We start from the raw sequence: 22760 nt of genomic DNA, 5'->3' as shown, positions 1-22760 counted from the left end.
ATTGAGGATTCTCTCTCTTCCTGTCCCTCCCCCACTTTCTCGTTCTCTCTCTCTCTCTCTCTCTCTCTCTCAAAATAAATAAAAATTTTTTAAAAACCACAAAGTTTGGGGGCGCCTGGGTGGCTTAGTCGGTTAAGCGTCCGACTTTCGCGTAGGTCATGATCTCGCGGTTCGTGGGTTCGAGCCCTGCGTCGGGCTCTGTGCTGACTGCCAGCTCAGAGCCTGGAACCTGTTTCAGAGTCTGTGACTCCCTCTCTCTCTGACCCTCCCCTGCTCACGCTGTCTCTCTGTCTCTCTCTCTCTCCTAGAAATAAATAAAACATTAAAAACCACAAAATTGTCTTAGTAATTTTCTGAACTGATCTATTTCTAAAAGGTTCCTTAATAGCAAGAAAAAATACCTAGCCACTTCTCAATTTACTTATTGCAAAAACTCTTATCTGACCCTATCTTACCTGATTCATTGCATTAACCAGCACTATCCGTTCTCTCTACAATTTGCCCATCTTCTACATAATAAACAGGCTACTGTATAGTATACCCAACTTGACTGCTTACTTACCTGTGTATAAGTATGTTTTTATTTGTTTTAATTATGTGATTTAATTACATTCCTCATAAATTTGATAAGTGGAAGAAGAAAAACCTTTTTTTAACTATGAAAACCAAGTTTTGTCAGGTATGACAATAGTATTTCAACTATGTTTTTTAAATGCTATATTTTGTTACAGATACAGACTGAAGTACTTACACACAAAATGACATAAAGTCTGGAATTTGCTTTAAAATACTTTAGAGGGAAAAAAGTGAGGAGATTAAAGAAATAAGACAGCAAAATGTTGATAATCATACAGATGGGCATTAGATAAATGGGGATAACTACTATTCTCTCCAGTTTTACATTTTTTTGAACATTTCTGTAACAAAAAGTTCCACTCCTACTGGGGCTCCCCCTGTTTTGATTGCCTCTACACTTCTTCCTTTTGCCTAGAAGACTCTCCCCAGACATTTCTGGGTTTGCTCTCCCTCTTTATTCAGGTCTTTGCTAAAATGTCAGCTTTTAGTAAAACTTTTCTTATTTTAATATTATACTTAAGACCCTAACACCACCTCCCAGCACTTTCCACATCTGCCACATGGTATATTTTCTTGCTTTATTCCCTGTCTGGACCCCAATCCCACTAGAATAAAAGACCCATGTCAGCAAGGGTGTAGTCTGCTGTGCTCACTGCTATTTCCCCATGATTGAGAAGAATTTCTGGGATATAACAGGAGGTTGAGAATATTTAAGAATAAATGTGTTACGAAAATATTTATAATTTTGAAATAAGGCAAAAAGGTGGGCAGGATGTCCTTTCAGAGTCTTAACAGGGCATTGTTTGATAGATTTTCCCCTAGAACTACTTAATTATCTAGCAGAATATATCTTTGTCATTTCTATTTACTATCAAAGCTTATGAAGTTAGATGGTAACTATATACATCCTGTTGGTTAAAGATGGAAATAATTTTTGTCTGATAGAAAAGATACACCCCAAAGGTTATGGCTTTTAATTAATTTGTAGAGCATTCTTTTAATTAACTTGTAGAGCATTAACCAGTTTTATGTCTAACCTATCTAATTTTAATATTCTACTTTAAATATGTATAAATACCTAGTGCCCCTAAGTCGTTCTTTGAACTGACTTTATCATTTTACTGATTTCTTCATGAATGAGTAAATAAATCTTTGGCATGCATTGCTTCTGTATATTAATGAAAGGCATGCTCTTAACTTTCTGAAATTTCTACCCTGACAAATGAACTCCAATTGTGAGGAGCTGTGCAAATGTTGGCTGTTATTCTTGACGTTTTGCTATTTGAGTTTCTGATTCTGCCTTATAAAGAGATCAACACAACACACCCCTGATCCCTTGGCATCACGACTATTCTTCAACTAAAAGAGACCGCCGGGTCACCCATACTCTGTCACATCAGATTTCTCCAAGCCAAGCAGCCCCAGGCCCTCAAACTTTTTTATCCAGCTTCCTCTCCTGCTGCCCCCACTTCAGGATCAACTCACTTGTCAGTCACTCTTGAACTTAAGCACCCAGAACTGACCATGGATGGCATGATGGCGACTCTCCCCAGGTGGAATAAATAATAGTTCATACTGACCTACATAGGCTGACAAGCAACACAATTCTGACACAGAATGACAAATAGATCTCTTGGAACAACTCTGGCCAACTGGAGGCCTCTATGTGGCATACTGTGTAGATAGTTTTGAGACTGGGCCAGGTGTGCTGGAATCAATCAGCAATGCCTTCTACAAGCACAAGATTAGGAGTGCAGAGCGTGCACTACATCTTTCTTGACCCAGATCTAGGAGGTGATGATTCAAGAGGAGAGATAAGCCACAAAGAAAATGTCCTGGCCGCCATGCGTGGCATTCTGCTACTTTACTCGCAGAGATCCGTAAGTACGGTAAGACAATGCTCTGGGCTCTGGAACCTTGCTTCCCTAAAAGGAGGAGCCCAACGACCTCATACTGCAGCCTCCTGACTCACCTTTGAGACAAAGAAAGTAACAGATGCCTCCATCTGGAAACTACACAAATGCTCCTATAGGAGTTGTGTTGCCTCAGGCTCCTATGGGTTGCCTCAGGCCCTGAGGTATGCTGAGAACACAGTCTTTTGGAAGTCAGATGATGGTTGCAGGCTGTGCAGTCAGTTCAAAACCCAGCTCTCCCACTTACCAGCACTGGTCCTTAGGAAAATCATTCCATGCCTTGGTTTTCCCATCAGTCTAATGGATCTGATGATCCCAAGAGTGGAAAGAGACAAGTTTCAATCCTCACTGTGCCATTGACTAACTAACTACAAAACTGACTTACTGGGCATCTGACCAAAGCAGTCACATGGGGCCCTGGACTCAGAAAGTTCCCATGCTTGGAGTTTAATGCTCTGCAGCTGCTGTCTGGAAATTCTCAATAATTTTATCTTTGCTTTGTGTCTTGTGAGATAAGGCCCCTGGGAACTGAAGCTGCACCAGGGGCCTGAAGCCTTGTTCACACCTCCTACTGTTTTCTCACCTCCCAAGGGAGGGGGGATTTTCAGGCTACCACACTCAGCCCCCAGCAGAAGCATGGGTGCAGGAGGGTCAGGGTCAGGTGAATTGTAGAGTGTGGCCCCAGGAACCTGTGAGGGTCAGCTTGGTCCCTGAAAGAATCCCAGGTTCCAAGGAGACTCAACATTAAATATCAAGTAAAAACCACCTGGCTGGTGTGAAAAGATCTCAGAAGAAAGTAAAAGCTTTCTCTTGCTGTTTGAATAATGAGCTTTGCATTTTCATTTTGCACTGGGCCACATAAATTACCCAGTCTGCTCTGACTGACTGTAGAATAAGCCAAATTATTTAAACTCTCTCGGGATCCATTTCCCCAACCACAGGATGTGTGACCTGAGACTTTTCTGACAGGATTCTGATAAAGTTTACAATGAACCAACTATGGGAATGCAAACTGGCGCAGCCACTCTGGAGAACAGTATGGAGATTCCTCAGGAAACTAAAAATAGAACTACAATATGACCCAGCAATTGCGCTGTTAGGTATTTACCCAAAAGTTACAAAAATACAGATTTGAAGGAACACATGCACACCAATGTTTATAGCAGCTTCATCAACAAGAACCAAACTTTGGAGAGAGCCCAAATGTTTTTCAGCTGATGAATGGATAAAGAAGACATGGCATAGGTGGTGAGTCATGATCGTGGAGAAGTAGGGGGATAGGAATTTCCCTCATCCCTCAAATATAGCAGTATTGAGGTCAGAACAGTTGCAACACCAGGAATCCAGGCTAGAGAATAACAGAAACATCCCCACAGGTGTACGAAGACAGCTTAGCAGGACAGAGTTGTGTGTTTGTGTATTGAGAGAGATAAAAGGGGCAGCATAGGCATGGAGGGGGTAACCCCTTTGGTGGAGAGAGAAAAAGAGAGAAAGAAAGGCTGGGTGAGTGTGGGATTATATTTGGCAAAGAGGAAAACCTCTCTGGACCATGGACTGGGGAATTAAAAATACGGAGAGAGCCAGTTTCTACCTTGCAAACAGCCTTAGGAGCTAAAGATCAGTGTTTTCATGGGTGTGCAACTTGCTCCAGACCACAGCTGGACGTCTGTGCATGCCTGAGTGGCTCTGCAGTGATCTTAGGGGTGTGCTGGGAAAGAGCAGTCCCCCTCATCAAGTATTGTGGGAGTAGGGTTTATTGCCCCCCAAGGACAAAAGACCGAGCAGGCACCAGCCAGAGGCCCTTTGTCGGCTGGGTGGAGTGGCATTATCTTAGACCCGGGCCTGGGAGGAGGGGATCCGTTAAGACACAGAGGTTTGAATCCAAACCAAGCACCTAGGAGATGCGAGAGACTATGGAGCAGGGCAAGCCAGCTTGCCTGGGCTACTCTGTGAAGGCTACCTGAACAGCATGGTCCAGTCCAGGGAAGAGATATTGGGGTGTCACCATCTTTCTCCTCATCACCAATAAGGTGGGACTTTAGAGAGCAGGACAACAGCCCCCAGTGGAGGCAGGACCTGCTTACACCAAACCCGCACCTCTGTACCTGGTAACTGCTTATCTACCAGCCTGAGATTGACACCGACCAAACCAGAGGCCACCTCCTCCAGACCAGCACAACCACCAGTTTCAAGGCATCAACAGACAACTGTCCTGTGGTTTTGTATGTTAATCTAGCTTTTTGTTATTATTGTTTCTTCTTCTTTCTTTCTCTGTTCTGGTTGTTTCTTTGCTTAATCAGGCACTTTTACTCTAGTCTTTTTACACCTTTTCTGCATCTCCTTCTTTATTTTCCTCTCTCTCTGTGGATTAAGCCTTATAGTTTCTTTGATTCCCTGCCTGGTCTTGTTTTTCTTCCTTGCTTCTGTCATTTCTCTCTTTGTATAAAATAAGTCTTCTTCCCTCCTTTCCTTTTTTCCTTTTTTCCAAGATTACTTCAACGAACAAATCAAAACACACCTGGACCAATCCATCACTACGAGCAGTGAGATAAAGCAACAAAAGATGCAACAGAGTGTATGCAACACACTCCAAAAGCACTTCCTGAAGGGCCAGGCCATGAACAATATGTGACCCCTTTTAATACAGTAGTACTCGCAAGTGCAGGGCACCTAACAAGCTATTAAAACACATAAAAGATGGAAAACTGGCCAAAATGATGAAATGGAAGAATTCTCCTCAAAAAAAAATTCCATGAAGAAATAACAGCCGGAGAATTGCTCAAAACAGATATAGACAATATTTAGAATAATAGTCATAAGACATAGCTGGGCTTGAAAAAAGCATAGAAGACCTCAGATAATCTATGACTACAGAGATTAAGGACCTAAGAAATAGTCATGATGAATTAAGAAATGCCTTAAATGAGATGCAAAATAAACTAGATGCAGTGACAGCAAGGATGGAAGAAGAGGCAAGAAGAAGTGAAATAGAAGGCAAAATTATGAAAAATTGTGAAGCTTAAAAATAGAGGGTTAGGAAATTATTAGATCATAAGGGGAGAATTAGAGACCTAAGTGATACAATGAAGTGAAATAATACTCCTATCAAATGAGTCCTAGAAGTAGAAGAGAGGAAAAAAAGGGGCAGAAGGCTTATTTGAACAAATTATAGTTGAGAACGTCCCTAATCTGGAGAAGGAAGCAGACATCCAAGTACAGGAGACACAAAAACAGGTCAACACCATGACATATCATAGTACAACTGTCACAACATAAGATAAAGAAAGAATTCTGAAAGCAGCTAGGGACAAATGGGCGTTAACTTACAAGCATAGACTCATAGGGTTTACAGCAAATCTGTCGTTCACAGAAACTTGGTGGGCCAGAAAGGAGTGGCAGGAAATATCCGATGTGCTGAATAGGAAAAATATGCAGCCAAAATTCCTTTATCCAGCAAGGCTACCATTCAGAATAAAAGGAAAGAGCTCATAGCAGCACTCTCAACAATAGCTAAAACATGGAAAGAGCCTAAGTGTCCATCAACGGACGAATGGATCAAGAAGATGTGGTTTATCTATACTATGGAATACTACATGGCAATGAGAAACAATGAAATCTGGCCATGTGTAGCAACATGGATGGACCTTGAGGGTGTTATGCTGAGCGAAATAAGTCAGGCAGAGAAGGACAAATATCATATGTTTGCACGTATAGGAGGATTAGGAGGAACTTGACGGAGGAACAAGGGGGAGAAGAAGGGCGGAAATGGTGGGGGAAAGGGAGAGAGGCAAACCATGAGAGACTCTTGAATACTGAGAAAAAACTGAGGAATGAGGGGGGTGGGGGGGGGGGGGGGGATGGGCATGGAGGAGGGCACTTGTGGGGATGAGCACTGGGTGTTATGTGGAAACTAATTTGACAATAAACTATTTGTAAAAAAAAAAACAGAATAAAAGGAAAGATGAAGTCTTTCCTGCACAAACAAAAACTAAAGGAGGTCATGACTGCTAAACCAGCCCTGTAAGAGATCCCAAGGGGAACTCTGTGAGTAGAAAGCAGCAAAGACTACAAAGGACCAGAAACATCACCACAAGCATGAAACCTACAGATAACACAATGATACTAAATCCCTATCTTTCAATAATCACTCTGAATGTAAATGGACTAACTGCTCCAATCAAAAGACTAGGATATCAACATGGATAAAAAAAAAAAAAAAAAAAAAAACAAGATCCATCTACATGATGCCTACAAGAGACCATCTATCATGCTACTGGATGTCAAAAGAAAGCTGGAATAGCCATATTTATATCAGACAAACTAGATTTTAAACCAAAGACTGTAACAGGAGATGAAGAAGGGCATTATATAATAATTAAAGGGTCTATCCATCAAGAAGAGCTAAAATTTATAAATGTTTACACCCCCAACGTGCAACACCCAAATATATAAATTAATTAATCACAAACATAAGCAATCTTACTGAAATGAATATGATAATTGTAGGTGACTTTAATACTCCACTTGCAGCAATGGACAGATTATCTAGGCAGAAGATCAATAAGGAAACAATGACCTTGAACGATACACTGGACCAGATGGACTTAACAGATATATTCAGAACTTTTGATCCAAAAGCAGCAGAATACACACTCTTCTCGAGTGCATTTGGAACATTTTCCAAAATAGATCACATACTGGGTCACAAAACAGCCTTCTACAAATCTAAAAGGATTGAGATCATACCATGCATATCTTCAGATCACAACGTTATGAACCTCAAAATCAACCACAAGAAAAATTTTAGAAAACCTCCAAATACATGGAGGTTAAAGAACATCCTACTAAAGAATGAATGGGTCAACCAAGAAATTGAAGAGAAGCAAACGAAAATGGAAATGAAAACACTATAGTCCAAACCCTTTAGGATGCAGCAAAGGCAGTGTTAAGAGGAAAATACATTGCAATCTAGGCCTATCTCATGAAGCAAGAAAGATCCCAAATACAGAACCCTATCTCACACCCCAAAGGAACTAGAAACACAGCAGCAAAGAAAGCCCAAAGCCATCAGAAGAAGAGAAATAATAAAGATTAGAGCAGAAATAACAATATAGAATTTAAAAACATAGTAGAAGAAACCAATGAATCTAAGAGCTGGTTTTTTTGAAAGAATAAAAAAAAAAAAAAATGATAAGCCCCTAGCCAGATGTCTCAAAAAGAAAAGAGAGAGGACTGAAATATATAAAATCGTGAATGAAAGAGGGGATATCACAAACAACACCACAGAAATACAAACAATTATTAAAGAATACTATGAAAAATTATATGCCAACAAACTGGACAACCTGGAAGAAATGGACAAATTCCTAGACACACACACACTACCAAAACTCAAATAGGAAGAAATAGAAATTTTGAACTGACTCGTAACCAGCAAAGGAATTGAATTAGTTATCAAAAATCTCTCAACAATTAAGAGTCCTAGGCCAGACAGCTTCCCAGGGGAATTTTACCAGACATTTAAAAGCAAAATTAATACCTATTCTTCTCAAAATTAATATTTTGTATTCCAAAAAATACAAACTGAAGGAAAGCTTCCAGACTCATTTTATGAAGCCAGCATTACCTTCACTCCCAAACCAGGCAAAGGCCTCACTAAAATGTAGAGCTATAGGACGGTATCCCTGATGAACATGGATCCAAAAATTCTCAACAAGATACTAGAAAATTGAGTTCAATAGTATATTTTTAAAAAATATTCACCATGATCAAGTGGGATTCATTCCTGGGCAGCAGGACTGGTTCAATATTCACAACTCAATCAATGTGATACAGCACATTAATAGAATAAAGAGTAAGAACCATATGATCCTGTCAATAGATGCAGAAAAAACATTTGACAAAATACAGTATTCTTTCTTAATAAAAATGCTCAAGAAAGTCAGGATAGAGGGAACATACCTTAACATCATAAAAACCATATATGAAAGCCCAAGGCTAATATCATTCTCAATGGGGAAAACTGAGAGCTTTTCCCTGAGATAACGAACATGATGTCCACTCTTTCCACTGTTGTTTAACATAGTGTTGGAAGCCCTTGCCTCAACAATAAGACAACAAAATGAAATAAAAAGAATCCAAATTGGCAAAGAAGAAGTCAAACTTTCACTCTTCACAGATGACGTGATACTCTACATGAAAAAACTGAAAGATTTCACCAAAACACTGCTAGAACTGATACGTGAATTCGGCAAAGTCACAGGATATAAAATCAATACACATAAATCGGTTGCATTTCAGCACTCTCAACAATAGCTAAAACATGGAAAGAGACTAAGTGTCCATCATCGGACAAATGGATCAAGAAGATGTGGTTTATCTATACCATGGAATACTACATGGCAATGAGAAACAATGAAATCTGGCCATGTGTAGCTACATGGATGGACCTTGAGGGTGTTATGCTGAGCGAAATAAGTCAGGCAGAGAAGGACAAATATCATATGTTTGCACGTATAGGAGGATTAGGAGGAACTTAACCGAGGAACAAGGGGGAGAAGAAGGGGGGAAATGGTGGGGGAAAGGGAGAGAGGCAAACCATGAGAGACTCTTGAATGCTGACAAAATCTGAGGACTGATGGATGTGGGGGGGAGGGGGGATGGGCATGGAGGGGGGCACTTGTGGGGATGAGCACTGGGTGTTATGTGGAAACTAATTTGACAATAAACTATTTGTAAAAAAAAAAAAAAGAAAGAAAAATTGGTTGCATTTCTATACACCAATAATGAAGCAACAGAAAGAGATAACAAGGAATCTTGATTTACACTTACAATTGCACCAAGAACCATAAAATACCTAGAAATAAACCTAACCAAAGAGGTAGAAGACCTGTACGCTGAAAACTATAGAAAGCTTATGAAAGAAATTAGAAGACACAACGAAATGGAAAAACATTCCATACTCATGGATTGGAAGAATAAATATTGTTAAAATGTCAATACTACCAAAATCAATCTACACATTCAATGCAATCCCAATCAATATGTAGCACCAGCAGTCTTCACAGAGTTAGAACAAACAATCCTAAAGTTTTCAAGAAACCTCAAAAGACACTGAATAGCCAAAGTAATATTGAAAAAAGAAAACCAAAGCTGGAGGCATCACAATCCCGGACTTCAAGCTGTAGTACAAAGCTGTAATCATCAAGACAGTATGGTATTGGCACAAAAAACAAACACATTGACAATGGAATAGAATAGAGAATCCAGAATCGGACCCACAAATGTATGCCCAACTAATCTTCAGCAAAGCAGGAAAGAGTATCCAATGGAAAAAAGTCTTTTTAGCAAATGGTGCTGGGAGAACTAGACAGAAACATGCAGAAGAATGAAACTGATCCACTTTCTTACACCATACACAAAAACAAATTCAAATTGGATGAAAGACGTAAATGTGAGACAGGAAACCATCAAAATCCTACAGGAGGAAACAGGCAACAACCTCTTTGACCTCAGTCGCACCAATTTCTTATTTGACATGTCTCCAAAGGCAAAGGAAACAAAAGCAAAAATGAACCATTGGGACCTCATCAAGATAAAAACCTTTTGCACAGCAAAGGAAACAGTCAGCAATACTAAAAGGCAATTGATGAAACAGTAAAAGATATTTGCAAATGACATATCAGATAAAGGGTTAGTATCCAAAATCTATAAAGAATTTACCAAACTCAACACCTGAAAAACAAATAAACCAGTGAAGAAATGGGCAGAAGACATGAATAGATACTTTTCCAAAGAAGATATCCAGATGGCTAACAGAAACATGAAAAGTTGCTCAACACCACTCATCATTAGGAAAATACAAAACAAAACCACATTGAGATACCTCTTCACACCTGTCAGAATGGCTAAAATTAACAATTCAGGAAACAACAGATGTTGGCAAAGATGTGGAGAAAGGGGAACCCTTTTGTACTGCTGGTGGGAATGCAAACTTGTGCACCACTCTGGAACACAGTGTGGCGATTCCTCAGAAAATTAAAAATAGAATTACCTTAAAATCCAGCAATAGGACTACTAGAAATTTATCCAAAAGATACAGGAGTGCTGATTCATAGGGGCACATGTTTATAGCAGTGATATCAATAATAGCCAAATTATGGGGATAGCCCAAATGTTTATCAACCGATGAACAGATAAAGAAGATATGGTTTATATATACAATGGAATACTACTCGATGATGAAAAAGAAAGAAATCTTGCCATTTGCAACAATGTGGATGGAATTGGAGGGTATTATGTTAAGTGAAATAAGCCAGTCAGAGAAAGACAGATATCATATGTTTTCACTCATGTGTGGAATTTGAGAAGTTTAACAGAAGACAAGAGGGGAAGAAAAGGAAAAATAAGTTACAAACAGAGAGGGAGGCAAACCATAAGAGACTCTTAAATACAGAGAACTGAGGGTTGATGGGGGAGGCGGTGGGGGGCGGGCAGAGAAAATGGGGGATGGGCATTGAGGAGGGCACTTGTTGGAATGAACACTAGGTGTTGTATATAAGTGAGGAATCACGGGCATCTACTCCCAAAGCCAAGACTATACTGTATACACTGTTAGCTAACTTGACAATAAATTATTTTAAAAAAAGAATATGTGATACATATACATTTATATGTGTATATATATATTGGAATATTACTCAGCCATCAAAAAGAATGAAATCTTGTCATTTGCAATGATGTGGCAGGAGCTAGAATGTTTTATGCTAAGCAAAATAAGTCAATCAGAGAAAGAAAAGTACCATATGATTTCACTCATATGTGGAATTTAAGAAACAAAACCGATAAATATATGGAAGTGGGGGGGGGAGAGAAGAGAGGGGAAAAAAACCACAGGAGACTCTTAATGGTAGAGAACAAATTATGGGTTGACAGATGGAGGTGGGTAGGAGATGGGCTAGGTGGGTGATGGGCACTATAAAGAGCATTTATTTGTTGTGATGAGCACTGGTTGTTGTATGTAAGTGATTCATCACTAAATTCTACTCCCGAAACCAATATTGCACTGTATGTTAACTAACTAAAATTTAAATAGGACTTCATGGGTACCTCAGTTAAGTGTCTGACTTTGGATCAAGTCATAATCTCATGGTTCATGGGTTGTGCCCCAAATTGGGCTCCATAGTGACAGTGTGTAGCCTACTTGGGATTCTTCCTCTCTCTCTCTCTCTCTCTCTCTCTCTCTCTCTCTGTCTGCTCTTCCTCACTCAAAAATACATACATACATATATATATATACATAACTTTAAAAATAATATTCTAGGGGCACCTGGATGGCTCAGTCAGTTATGCATCCAACTTTGGCTCAGGTCACAATCTCACAGTTCATGAGTTTGAGCCCTGCTAGTGCTGATAGCTCAGAGCTTGGAGCCTGCTTCAGATTCTGTCTCTCTCTCTCTCTCTTTCTCTCTCTCTCTTCCCCTCCCCCACTCTTGCTCTGTCTCTCTCCCTTTCAAAAATAAATAAAACATTTTTTTAAAATTTAAATTTAAATAAAATTTAAATTAAAAAGTAGAAAAAATTAAATTAAATTAATTAACTAAATTATATATATATATTTCTGAGTACATTGTATATAACCCATAAACACTGATTCTCAAACGTTCTCTGTTCAAAATTTCTAAATGGACTTCTGGGAACTGTTTCTCAAGGGCCCTTTTTCCGAAGAGAAAAGGAGGAAGCAGACAAGTCATGAGTGATCATTGTGATAAAGAACAAGTTTTCTCCAGGCAGAATACCACCACTTCTCTCCACCATTAATAATACTAATACCGGAACAAGGAGCATGGACTGGATGTCAGCAGTGAGCACTCCTGACCTATCTAGGAACTTCTGAAGTGAAACACAGAAGTAACTCTCTCCTTTTCTCTATTCCCTTACTTCTGTCTTTCCTCACTCAGCCATCTGATGTGCTCCCAAGGCTTTCAAGTAGCCTCTCCTAGAAGATTCTACCCCCAAGCTACATTTTCTCAGGTGTCCTGGTAGCACCTCAAGTCTGGAAGTTCCAAACAGTTTGTTTGCATGTGTACTCCACCCTTCCTTCCAGAGATAACTCAGCTCTGTGGTCCAACTTCCCCATTTGTAATCACAGGAGCACCCAGGCCCTACACTTTGGGAACCAGTTTCACTTTCCCTATTTTGCCCTCCATATTCAGTCAGGTGCATCTAAGACTCTGGCCACTGGTCTCTGTTTAGAGCCCAGAATGAAAAGTGAGGTTGAAGGAAGCCTCTAATCATGATAGCACTAAGCATTGAGGACACACACAGGTGAATGTGAGGCCATGAACTTTACTCTGCTCTAATGAGGTTCAGCGTCTAGCTGGGAATACAGACATTGAGCAGATGGTCATCCCATCAACCACAGGGAAGACATTCTAGAATTCTGTCTAATGCAAACATGCTCACGCTCATACTCTCACATACGGAGAGGGTGCAGGTTGTGGCTGGACCAACATGAGGTCCACACCCTCTCACCAGTGGGGTCCTGCCAAGGTCCCCCCACAGCCTTTAAAGCGTTTTGGTTCATCCATTGGCCAGTCTTCCTCCAGCAGTAGCATCTTATCTGTCTCTCAGGTTTATTCAACAGGTTAACACACACTCTTCAGAACACCCTTTGCTGAAATTCTATCGTAAAAGCAAGACCTCATATGCGACTTCTTTCATGAAGTCTTTCCTGACTCTGGTCTACCAGGTGCTCATTTCTGAATCTCTGTGGCATGGTGCAGGCGCTCGGCTCAAAGAAATTCACCTATTTTCTTGTCTGATAGGTACTTGAGTACCTCTTACCCCTACAGAATCTAGCAAAGGGCTTAGAGCACAGAAACCACCCCTCCTCCGTAGAGCCACACTCATCCATGGACACACCCTTGTGCCACAACAGATCACACTACCTGGCAGCATGTCTCAGGCCAGTCCTCCCAGACCTCTCCTCTGGACCCTGGACAGCAGGACTGGTGTTTTCTTCCTCTCTGAACCCCACCCCCACACACACATGAGCCCCAGCATCAGGCCCACAGTGAATCTTTATTATATGTTTGTATGAATTTGCTATTCTGTACATTGTGAATTCATAAATTTTACTGAGTATGTTAATAAAATGCTATAGTCATTCAAATAGGAGCCACGGGGAAGTGACAATGAAGAATTGGTCCCTGAAAAATCTTGCTAGAAGTTGCGAAGAGGAAGGAGAAACCAAAAGAAATTGTGAGATGAAGAAAAAGGAATCAGAAATCATAGTCAATGCAGGGACAGGGCAGATGATCTGTCTGTGATTATCAGAAGGCAAGTTAAGACGGATGAAATGTTTTCTGATTAAGTTTCTAAATACCGTGCATGTTTATATTTCAGCCAGCATGATGAGGACTTCACTGAGTTCACCTTAGCAAGCATCCACCAAGGGACTATAATGTGACGACCAATGTGCTGGACAACAGAGGATGCAGGGGTGAGAAAAACAGTCTCTGTCCTCAGGAACCCCAGCTTGTATGGGGCAGGGATGAAGAGAGCTATCAGACAATTGCCAGCTTCTCTCCCTAAACAGCCAGCAACTATCATTGATGCCTGAAATTCATGGGGAGGGCTGGTTTTCTCCAAGGCGGTAAGATTCTTGGAACTGAACAACACCTCTGGCTACCGCCCTGGAGGCCCATCTTACGCAGGGTGCTGGTTCTCCATTTCCACCTGCAGACTCTACTCCACCCTCCACCTGTATTCCCTGGCTCCTGGACTATTGCCCGGACAGGTGACAGTCTCCCACAGTATCAACATTTGCAAATTGTCAGCATTAAGCATCTACTAACCCTCTGGTGAGTCTTGGCCACATGTCTCTCAGGTCATGTGCCCAGGGCCATCTTGGATCATAAATGCAGCTCCTGGGTGTGAACTTGAGACAGCAGAACCAGGTGTGATCTGTTCAGGAATGTTCTGCATTTAATGCCCCTGATTTAACTTAAGAAAGTTCCATCTTCATAAGCAGGGACAAGTTTCAATACTGGCCTACCCACACTAGAAGACTGACAGAAAGTGACTTCTACAGAGGTCAGGGATTTTGGAAAAGGAAAATTGGGAAAAGGAATATATAAAGAAGATAAAGTCCTAAGACCTACAAAGAAATACTGAGAAGCTATTATATAAAAGAAACATTGGGGTCCCTGGGTGGCTCGGTCGGTTGAGTGTCCGACTTCGGCTCAGGTCATGATCTAACAGTTCGTGAGTTCAAGCCCCGCATCGGGCTCTGTGCTGACAACTCAGAGTCTGGAGCCTGTTTCGGATCCTGTGTCTCCCTCTCTCTCTCTGCCCCTCCCCCACTCATGCTGTGTTTCTCTTTGTCGCAATAATAAACAACATTAAAAAAATTTTATAAAAAAAAAGAAAGACACACCAATGCTCTATAAACCCAAAATAGAGATTGATGGAGATTTGGGAGAGCAATGGTATGGAAGTTTGTTGGGGAAGTATATTTATTATAGCTTTGCTTGTTTTTATTATTTGTAATATACTGGCTTCTATACCATTAATTTAATTCAACTAACTATTTTTGCTTACTATATTGCAGGCACTATTTTAGGTCATCAATATATATCAATTGACAAAAAGCCCTTAGATTCAATGAGCTTATATTTCAGGAGGCATATATCAGATCTTTTATCATTGTTAAATCTAGTTAGGGGTGCTTGGGTGGTTCAGTCAGTAAAGCATGTGACTTCGGCTCAGGTCATGATCCCACAGGTCATGAGTTCAAGCCCCGTGTCAGGCTCTTTGCTGACAGCTCAGAGCCTGGATCTTGTTTCCAATTCTGTGTGTGTGTCTCCCTCTCTGCCCCTCCCATGCTTGCACTCTGTCTCTCCTTCTCTCAAAAATAAATAAACATTTAAAAAATACAAATGTTAAAAATCTTGTTAATAAAAGGTCGTAATGTATAAAGAGCAATGATATAACAGAAGAACAAAAGAGACAAGAAACAAATAAAAATTTTAAAGCTAATATAAAGGGAAGCCTGGGTAGCTCTGTTGGTTAGGTGTCGGACTCTTGATTTTGGCTCAGGTCATGATCTCATGGTCCTGGGATCAGGCCCCACATTGGGCTCCATGCTTGAGATTCAGTTCCTCCCTCTCCCTCTACCCCTCCCCCACTTGAGATGGCTCTCTCTCTCTCCCAAAATAAATAAATAAGGAGTGCCTGGGTGGCTCAGTCGGTTAAGCCTCTGACTTTGGCTCAGGTCATGATCTCACTGTTCGTGGATTCAAGCCCCGCGTCAGGCTCTGTGCTGACAGCCAGCTCAGAGCCTGAAGCCTGTTTCAGATTCTGTATCTCCCTCTCTCTCTGACCCTCCCCTGCTCACACTGTCTCTCTCTCTCAGAAATAAATAAAGCATTAAAATAAATAAATAAGTAAATAAATAAAATTTAAAAATTTTTAATAAAAATAAAAGCTAACAGAAAGATGCACAAGGGCTAAAGCTCTCTGCAGAATTTTTGTTGCTCTTCTCATCACAGAGTAGAGCTTGTTTTCTCTTCTCTTGAACCTAGACAGGCCTGGTGATCATTTTAACCTGTAGAATGTGGTGGAAGGGATGCTGTGCTAGTTAGGAGTCTAGAACAGGGCTCCACTGGAAAGAGTTGAGGAGCTCTGAAGACATGGAACCGCACCACCGAGAGGTCATGTGGAGGAGCTATGAGGAGGAGACGCCCTGAGATGACACAGAGAAAAAGACCCCTGAGTATCCATCTGTGCCCAGGCGCCAAGGTCCCATCACACAAGTGCAACGTTTGGGGTGGTCCAGTAGAGTCAGCCTCCCAGAGGACTACAGCCCCAGCTGACATCAGTGGAACAGACCATCCAACTGACCCTAGCCAACACACGGAATCATGAAAGATAATAAATGGCTACTGGTTTACATCACTACAGTTTGGGGTAGTATATCAGCTGTAGATAGGCAAAATAGAAAGCGGAACCCAGAAGTGAGGTGCTTTGTAACACAACCCTAACACATGCGTTCAATGGTTCATTCTCTGTGTCAACTTGGTCACAGATATTTGGTCACACACATGTGGATGTCACACTTAAATGGATGGACTCTGAGTAAAGTTGATTGCCCTCCAATCATTCAATCATGGGCCCCTTTTCAAGCTGAAGCTTTAAGAAAAAGACCGACCTCCCCCAAGGAAAAGAGAATTTTGCCAGCAAATAACCTTCAGACACAAGCTACAGCATCAACTTTTCCCTAGGTGTCTAGCCTGTCTCCACCCCCTTCAGATTTTGGATGGGACAGTTGCCACAATCATGTGAGGCAATGCCTCAAAATAAACATCTCCTCTCCCCCCATCCCTGCCTTTCCCCAAATCTCTCTCTCCCTGGAGAACCCTGACCACCACAGTGTGGCATCAGTAAGAAAGACCTCAGGGAGGGGCACCCAGCTGACTCAGTCAGAGGAGGAACATGCAGCTCTTGATCTCAGGTTGTGAGTTTAAGCCCCACCTTGGGTGCGGACGTTGCTTCAGTAAAGAAAACTTTAAAAAGAAAAAAAGAAAGACCTCCAGGGGACTGTTCCTGAAGGCTGGACAGACAGGGTGGAAATTGTTACTGGAGCCTAAGAAAAAGGTGACCCGTGTTATCTGGTGGTAGTAACACTGTCATCTTCAGTAAAAGAAATACCTGAACAACTTAGGAATTTGACTAAGAAGATTTCTAGGCAGAGTGTCAGAAGTGCACCTCATTTCTTTTCCCCACGTACGATAAGGTACAGATTCATTTTTTAGACAGAATCAAGAGTAAACATTTCCAAGTCAGCATTTGCTGGGTTGGAAAATAAAGCTGGTTTTCATTGCTAGTCTTTCCTGGTAAAAGAATATCAACTAAGAAATGGTCATGAGGCAGTGATCACCTTCAGGGTGCTGCCAGTAAAACATGCTCACAGGGTCAAAATATCAGGGCTGTGACTCTCAGGCTCTGAGACAGCAGAGAGACATTGTGATACTCCATCTTTCCGGCACCCCCGGTAATGCCAGCCTTTCTGCGGACCCCTCCATGGTGTCCTTCATGTGAGTGATGTCTCGTGTATCTTGGATATGTCAACTTAGTTGAGCCCCCAAATAACTGCAGCCCCAGCCAACATCACAAGGAGTAGAAGAACCATCTAGCTAAGCCCAGTTGATCCAAGAGTCTTTTAAAATAATAAAATGGTTTATGTTTTAGACCACTAAGTTTTGGAGTGGTTTATTATATAGTCACAGATGAGTGAGATGCTACTTATCGATCATTTGAAACTGAAGAGTAATAAGGAAAGTAATCTACAAGAAACTTACTGATGGCCTAAAATCAGTGGTGGAATAATAAGAATCAGTGGTTAACAATCTCCTTCACCCAGCAGTGCCATATTTTACTACCTTTCTTCCATTTACATTCGGTTTTACATAGTTATGATTATCATATGTATTCTTTTTGATCCTGGTTTTGGTTTGCCTGGGATCATGTAACATATCAAATTTTGTATATTAACATGTAGCTGTAATAAAGACCTACAGAGGTAAGGAGAACTAGAAATACCAGATCAAAGTAGAATTACAAGTTTGAATAATTGGCATAAATTGATGCTCTGGACCAATATAAAAGACCAAAGCAGGAGACAGTGGCCCAGCAAGGGATGGATGGGAGAAAATGATCACAGGAATGGTTTCAGAATTCATCAGAGAAAAGATTTCTGATGCTGAGGGGCTCTGGCTACACGGGAAATAGCATGCCAGCCTGTCAACAACATAGAGGATTAGTGATCAGAATCATAACCTTTTATTTTTAAATTTTAACTGTTTTATTTATTTTTGAGAGAGAGATAGAGACAGCACGAGCAGGGGAGGGTCAGAGAGAGAGGGAGACACAGAATCTGAAGCAGGCTTCAGGCTGTGAGCTGTCAGCACAGAGCTGGATGCGGGGCTCGAACCCACTAACCGTGAGATCATGACCTGAGCTGAAGTCAGACACTTAACCGACTGAGCCACCCAGGCGCCCCGATCAGAGTCATAACCTTGAACTTAACGTCTCAAGAGTTGGGAGAGCAACAGAAATTAGAAGGGTTCCAAGGACAACAAGCAGAAAGGGGGAAAAAAAACTATATACATGATCTACAGTATCTAAAAAATGCCCATAAAAAGAAATAAATAAGGGCACCTGGTTAAGCATTTGACTTCGGCTCAGGTCATGATCTCACAGTTTATAAGTTTGGGCCCTGCGTCAGGCTCTGTGCTGACAGCTCAGAGCCTGGAGACTGCTTTGGATTCTATGTTTCCTTCTGTCTCTGCCCCTCTCCCACTCCCACTCTCTCTCTCAAAAATAAATAAACATTAAAAAAAATGTTAAGAAATAAATATGCAACTGAGTAGAAATTAGCAAAGATCTGCACAGAAAATTCACAGATAAAAATATGAATGACCAGTAAACATATCCTATATGCTAAGACCCTCTGATAATCAGAAAACAATGAGATGCTATTTTTCTTATCAGTTAAAAAAAAGTTGATACTATTCAGCCATGAAGAGATTGTGGGAAAGCACGTCCTGCAACAGATGATAAAGGGATCATAAAATGGTACTGTTCTTTTGGAGGGAATTTAGAAATACTTATCACAATTTAAAAGCTGCATGTTCCTCCCCGTAATACAGCAATTCCACCACCAGAAACCTATCCTACAGAAATGCTCCTGTAAGTGCACTTAAATATATGTAAAAAGACATTCACTGAAGTATGTTTCTCCCTACTGGGATGAGAGTTTCATGGGAGTGGGAAGTTCGCCATCCACTCCTGTGTTGTCAGCAGTAGATCACTGCCTGGAGTATTATAGTAGGTGCTCAGCAAATATCTGTTGAATTGATGAATGGGACTGAAAATTGGAGGGGCGCCTGGGTGGCTCAGTGGGTTAAGTGTCTTACTTCACCTCAGGTCATGATCTCACAGTTCATGGGTTCACGCCCTGCATCACGCTTTGTGCTGATGGCTCAGAGCCTGGAGCCTGCTTCAGATTCTGTGTCTCCCTCTCTCTCTCTGCCCTTCCCCCACTCACGCTCTCTCAAAAATAAAATAAACACTAACAAAAGTATTTTTTTAAGAATGAGGTAAATTTACCTGTACTAACACTGAAAGGTGTCCAAAGCTATGTGTTTATTTTTTTTAAAAAATAATAGTAAAAAAATTAAAAACAACATAAATTTAGGGTGCTTGGGTGGCTCGGTGGGTTAAGGTTCCAACGTAGATCTCAGGCCAGGTCATGATCTCAAGGTTTGTGAGTTCAAGCCCACCATCCAGCTCTGTGCTAACAGTGCGGAGCCTGCTTGGGACTCTGTCTCCCCCTCTCTCTTTACCCCTTCCCTGCTTGTACTCTCTCTCTCTCTCAAAATAAATAAATAAACTTATAAAAAAGAAACAACATAAATTCCATCATTGGAGAACTGATACACTGGATTGTAATTTAAATAACTTTAATACTAGGTATCCATTTTCGTGTTGGCCTTGATCTCCATTTATTATTGTTAAAAGATGTCTGTGATACTGCCTTTCCCAAAGCAACAGCATTATGAACACTTAGTATATATCAGGATTATTCCTCCTAATCCTCAGAATTTCCACATGTGGTAGATTCTATCATTCCATTCTACAGCTGAGAGCATTGCAACACCGAGAAAGTATCTTGTCCAAAATTACACTGTGACAGAGCCAAGATTTAAACTCAAACAACGTGATTCCCGAGATTGTGTTCTTAAACTCTAGAAGGATAAAGTGACCATATGTTTTATGTCTATTGACTCAGCATAATTATTAACAGCATCCCCTTTCTTTTCAAAAAGTCCCAGACAGTAAATTTTATGGTCACGCTACCTACAGGACATACACAGACAGCATAGTGCAGTGTGTGAGTTCAGTTTCTGGATCCAAATTAAGGGCAATTGACTCAAACTCTCTATTTCAGTTTTTTCATTTCTAAAATGAGGGTAGCAGTTAACTGCCTCAAACAGTTGTGAAGGGACTCGATGATTTCATATTTCTTAAGTGCCTGGCACGTAGTACCAAATTGATTTTTAACCCTTTTATACAGTGTCTGCATGTGTGAGTATGTTTAATATTGAGCAGACACCCTGACAAACATTAAAAACTCATGTGGTTTCTAGGGAGCATCTTGCTTGCTATATGGTGGTGATAACCCAACCAATAGTGTGAATTTACATCGGACAACAGCAAAAGCCTTAAAACTGTTACATTAAGATGAAACTTAAAAGACTCCATTGCTCATTACCAAGTCAGATTAGATAGGGCGTCATTTTATTTACACTTTAAGTATAACCTAAGGGAACGCTTCAATTTCTGGTTTCTCAATTAACTATTGAATTACTTGGAAACAAAACACTTAAAGGACCCTGGCAATCTCTGGCCGGGGAAAAATGTGCAAGAATCGACGCGCGGAGAGAGTGCGGGGAGGGGGTTGGATTTTACCCCTGGACTCCGGGGCTGCAGGTGTTTTGCAGGCGGAATTCATGGCACGATCTCACAGTGAGCAGAAATCGTGGCTCCCCGTGCCCGCCTTTGGCAGCCTGAGAAGTAGCTTTTTACTTCCGGCTGGTTCTCCTTCATGTACAATTTCAAAACTGAGTTCTGTGGGTGAAACCAAACCCTGGGAATGAAAGTCAAGAAAGCGGTTCCCTTTGGAGGTGATTAGGTGGGAGGAGGAACCAGGAACCCTCGGGGAAGTTTCCGCGGACTGATGGGGGTGGCGTTTTCAGGGTCTGTACTGATGAGCCCAACTGATGCCCCTGACAGTGTAACTTTTATCTGACTTTTCAAAGTTACATTGTTGTGTTTTAGTTTTGTTACCGAGTTCTCTGGTCCCATTGATCTCTGGGAGCGCAAGAAGGCTGTTTTGCATTCATGAATAGAACTCATTTTCGTGGTCTGGCCCTTCTGATGCCATCCTCCACCCCCCCCCAACCCCACCCCCAGCTCCCTCCGCCACACACGGACCCCTGCAGGCTCCACAAGCCACCTAACCAGGCAGGTGTCAGGTGTAACTGTCCGGGCCAGAGCCTGCGCACAGGAATCCCATGCAAAGTAGAGAACGCCAGCGATCCTCCGCGCGAGCCGGTTCTCCGCGTCCCCGGGACTCGCCCGCTCCGCGCACCCTGCGCAGAAGGCGAGCGTCTGCGCCCCGGGCTCGGCCTCTAAGCCGCGCGCTCCCCGCGCGCACGCCCGGGAGCCATCGCCAGGCGCCCGGGCGAACCGCGCGCAATGTCAAGGCCAGCGCTCCCTAGCCGGCGCTGGCCAGCCGGTGTCCGCTAATCCGGGGTAGAAAATGCTTTGCTCGCGCGCGGGGCCCCGCGGTGCCCAGCCGTGCCCCGCCGTGCCCAGCCGTGCCCCGCCGCGCCCCGCCGCACCCAGCCGTGCCCCGCCGTGCCCAGCCGTGCCCAGCCGCGCGCCACGGAACGCCGACTCACCCCAGATCAGGTCGCACGATTTGAGTGTAGGTGTAGCACCGTCCCAGGATTATCTCGTACAAATGGGCGGTGGTGCCCGCCCCCTTCCACTCTTTGTGCTTGGGCGGCTGGTGCCACATCAGGGTGCCCACCACCGCCGCGATGACCACCACGACCAGAAGACCGAGAACCACGCAGAGACAGATCTGGGCTTTCCTGGAAATGTCGCAGCAGGGTTTCTCCCTGCTCACGGCGCTGAACCTGTGGTCGGCCATGGGGTCCGCTGGGGGCTCTGCCGCGCGAAGTCGCCGGAGAGGCCGCCCGTGGCCGGCCAGAAATCCGGGAGGCAGCTAGCCCGGTTCTGGAAGCGCACCTCCCCTTTATCTTGCACTTGCGGGTTCTCGGCTTCCTTTCCCACCCCCACCCCCTCCTGCAAAGTTCCTTGGCCGGCTGGACCAGTAAGGATTTTAAGGACTTGAAAGACCTCTACTACAGCGGCTCACTTCCAGGCTCCGGAGCAGACAAGGACCACATTTTGCATTTGCAGGGAGAAGCCGCCGCCTGAAGCTTTCTCCGCAGGCTCCGGGGAACAAACCACAATGTATCCTTATACTTCTCCACCAGCTCCCTCGTTCAACTTTGCACTTTTACCCTTTAGCCACACCCAATCCTGGAAAGCGTGAAGGCTGGCTGCTAAGCACTCCTTTCTGTGGCATGCAGGGAGGATGCTCTACCTCTACTTGGCAACCTTGACAAATGCCTG

The 22760-nt window shown here is 42.5% G+C and overlaps 1 protein-coding gene across 1 annotated transcript in view; it reads right to left on the bottom strand.

Moving 5' to 3' along the window:
* CD38 (CD38 molecule) overlaps positions 1-22390 on the bottom strand; it is a 50422-nt gene extending 28032 nt beyond the window's left edge. Inside the window, exon 1 of the mRNA XM_039241535.1 lies at positions 22019-22390. Within this exon, the coding sequence (XP_039097466.1) occupies positions 22019-22272 (254 nt within the window). The 5' untranslated portion in view covers positions 22273-22390. The remainder of the gene's footprint in view (positions 1-22018) is intronic.
* Positions 22391-22760: the final 370 nt, after the last annotated feature.

Source organism: Hyaena hyaena, unplaced genomic scaffold, assembly GCF_003009895.1.
Source record: "Hyaena hyaena isolate Hyena2069 unplaced genomic scaffold, ASM300989v1 scaffold_195, whole genome shotgun sequence".
NCBI lineage: Eukaryota > Metazoa > Chordata > Mammalia > Carnivora > Hyaenidae > Hyaena > Hyaena hyaena.
Note: the sequence above shows the minus strand (reverse complement) of the source record. Positions and strands in the feature narration are given on the sequence as shown.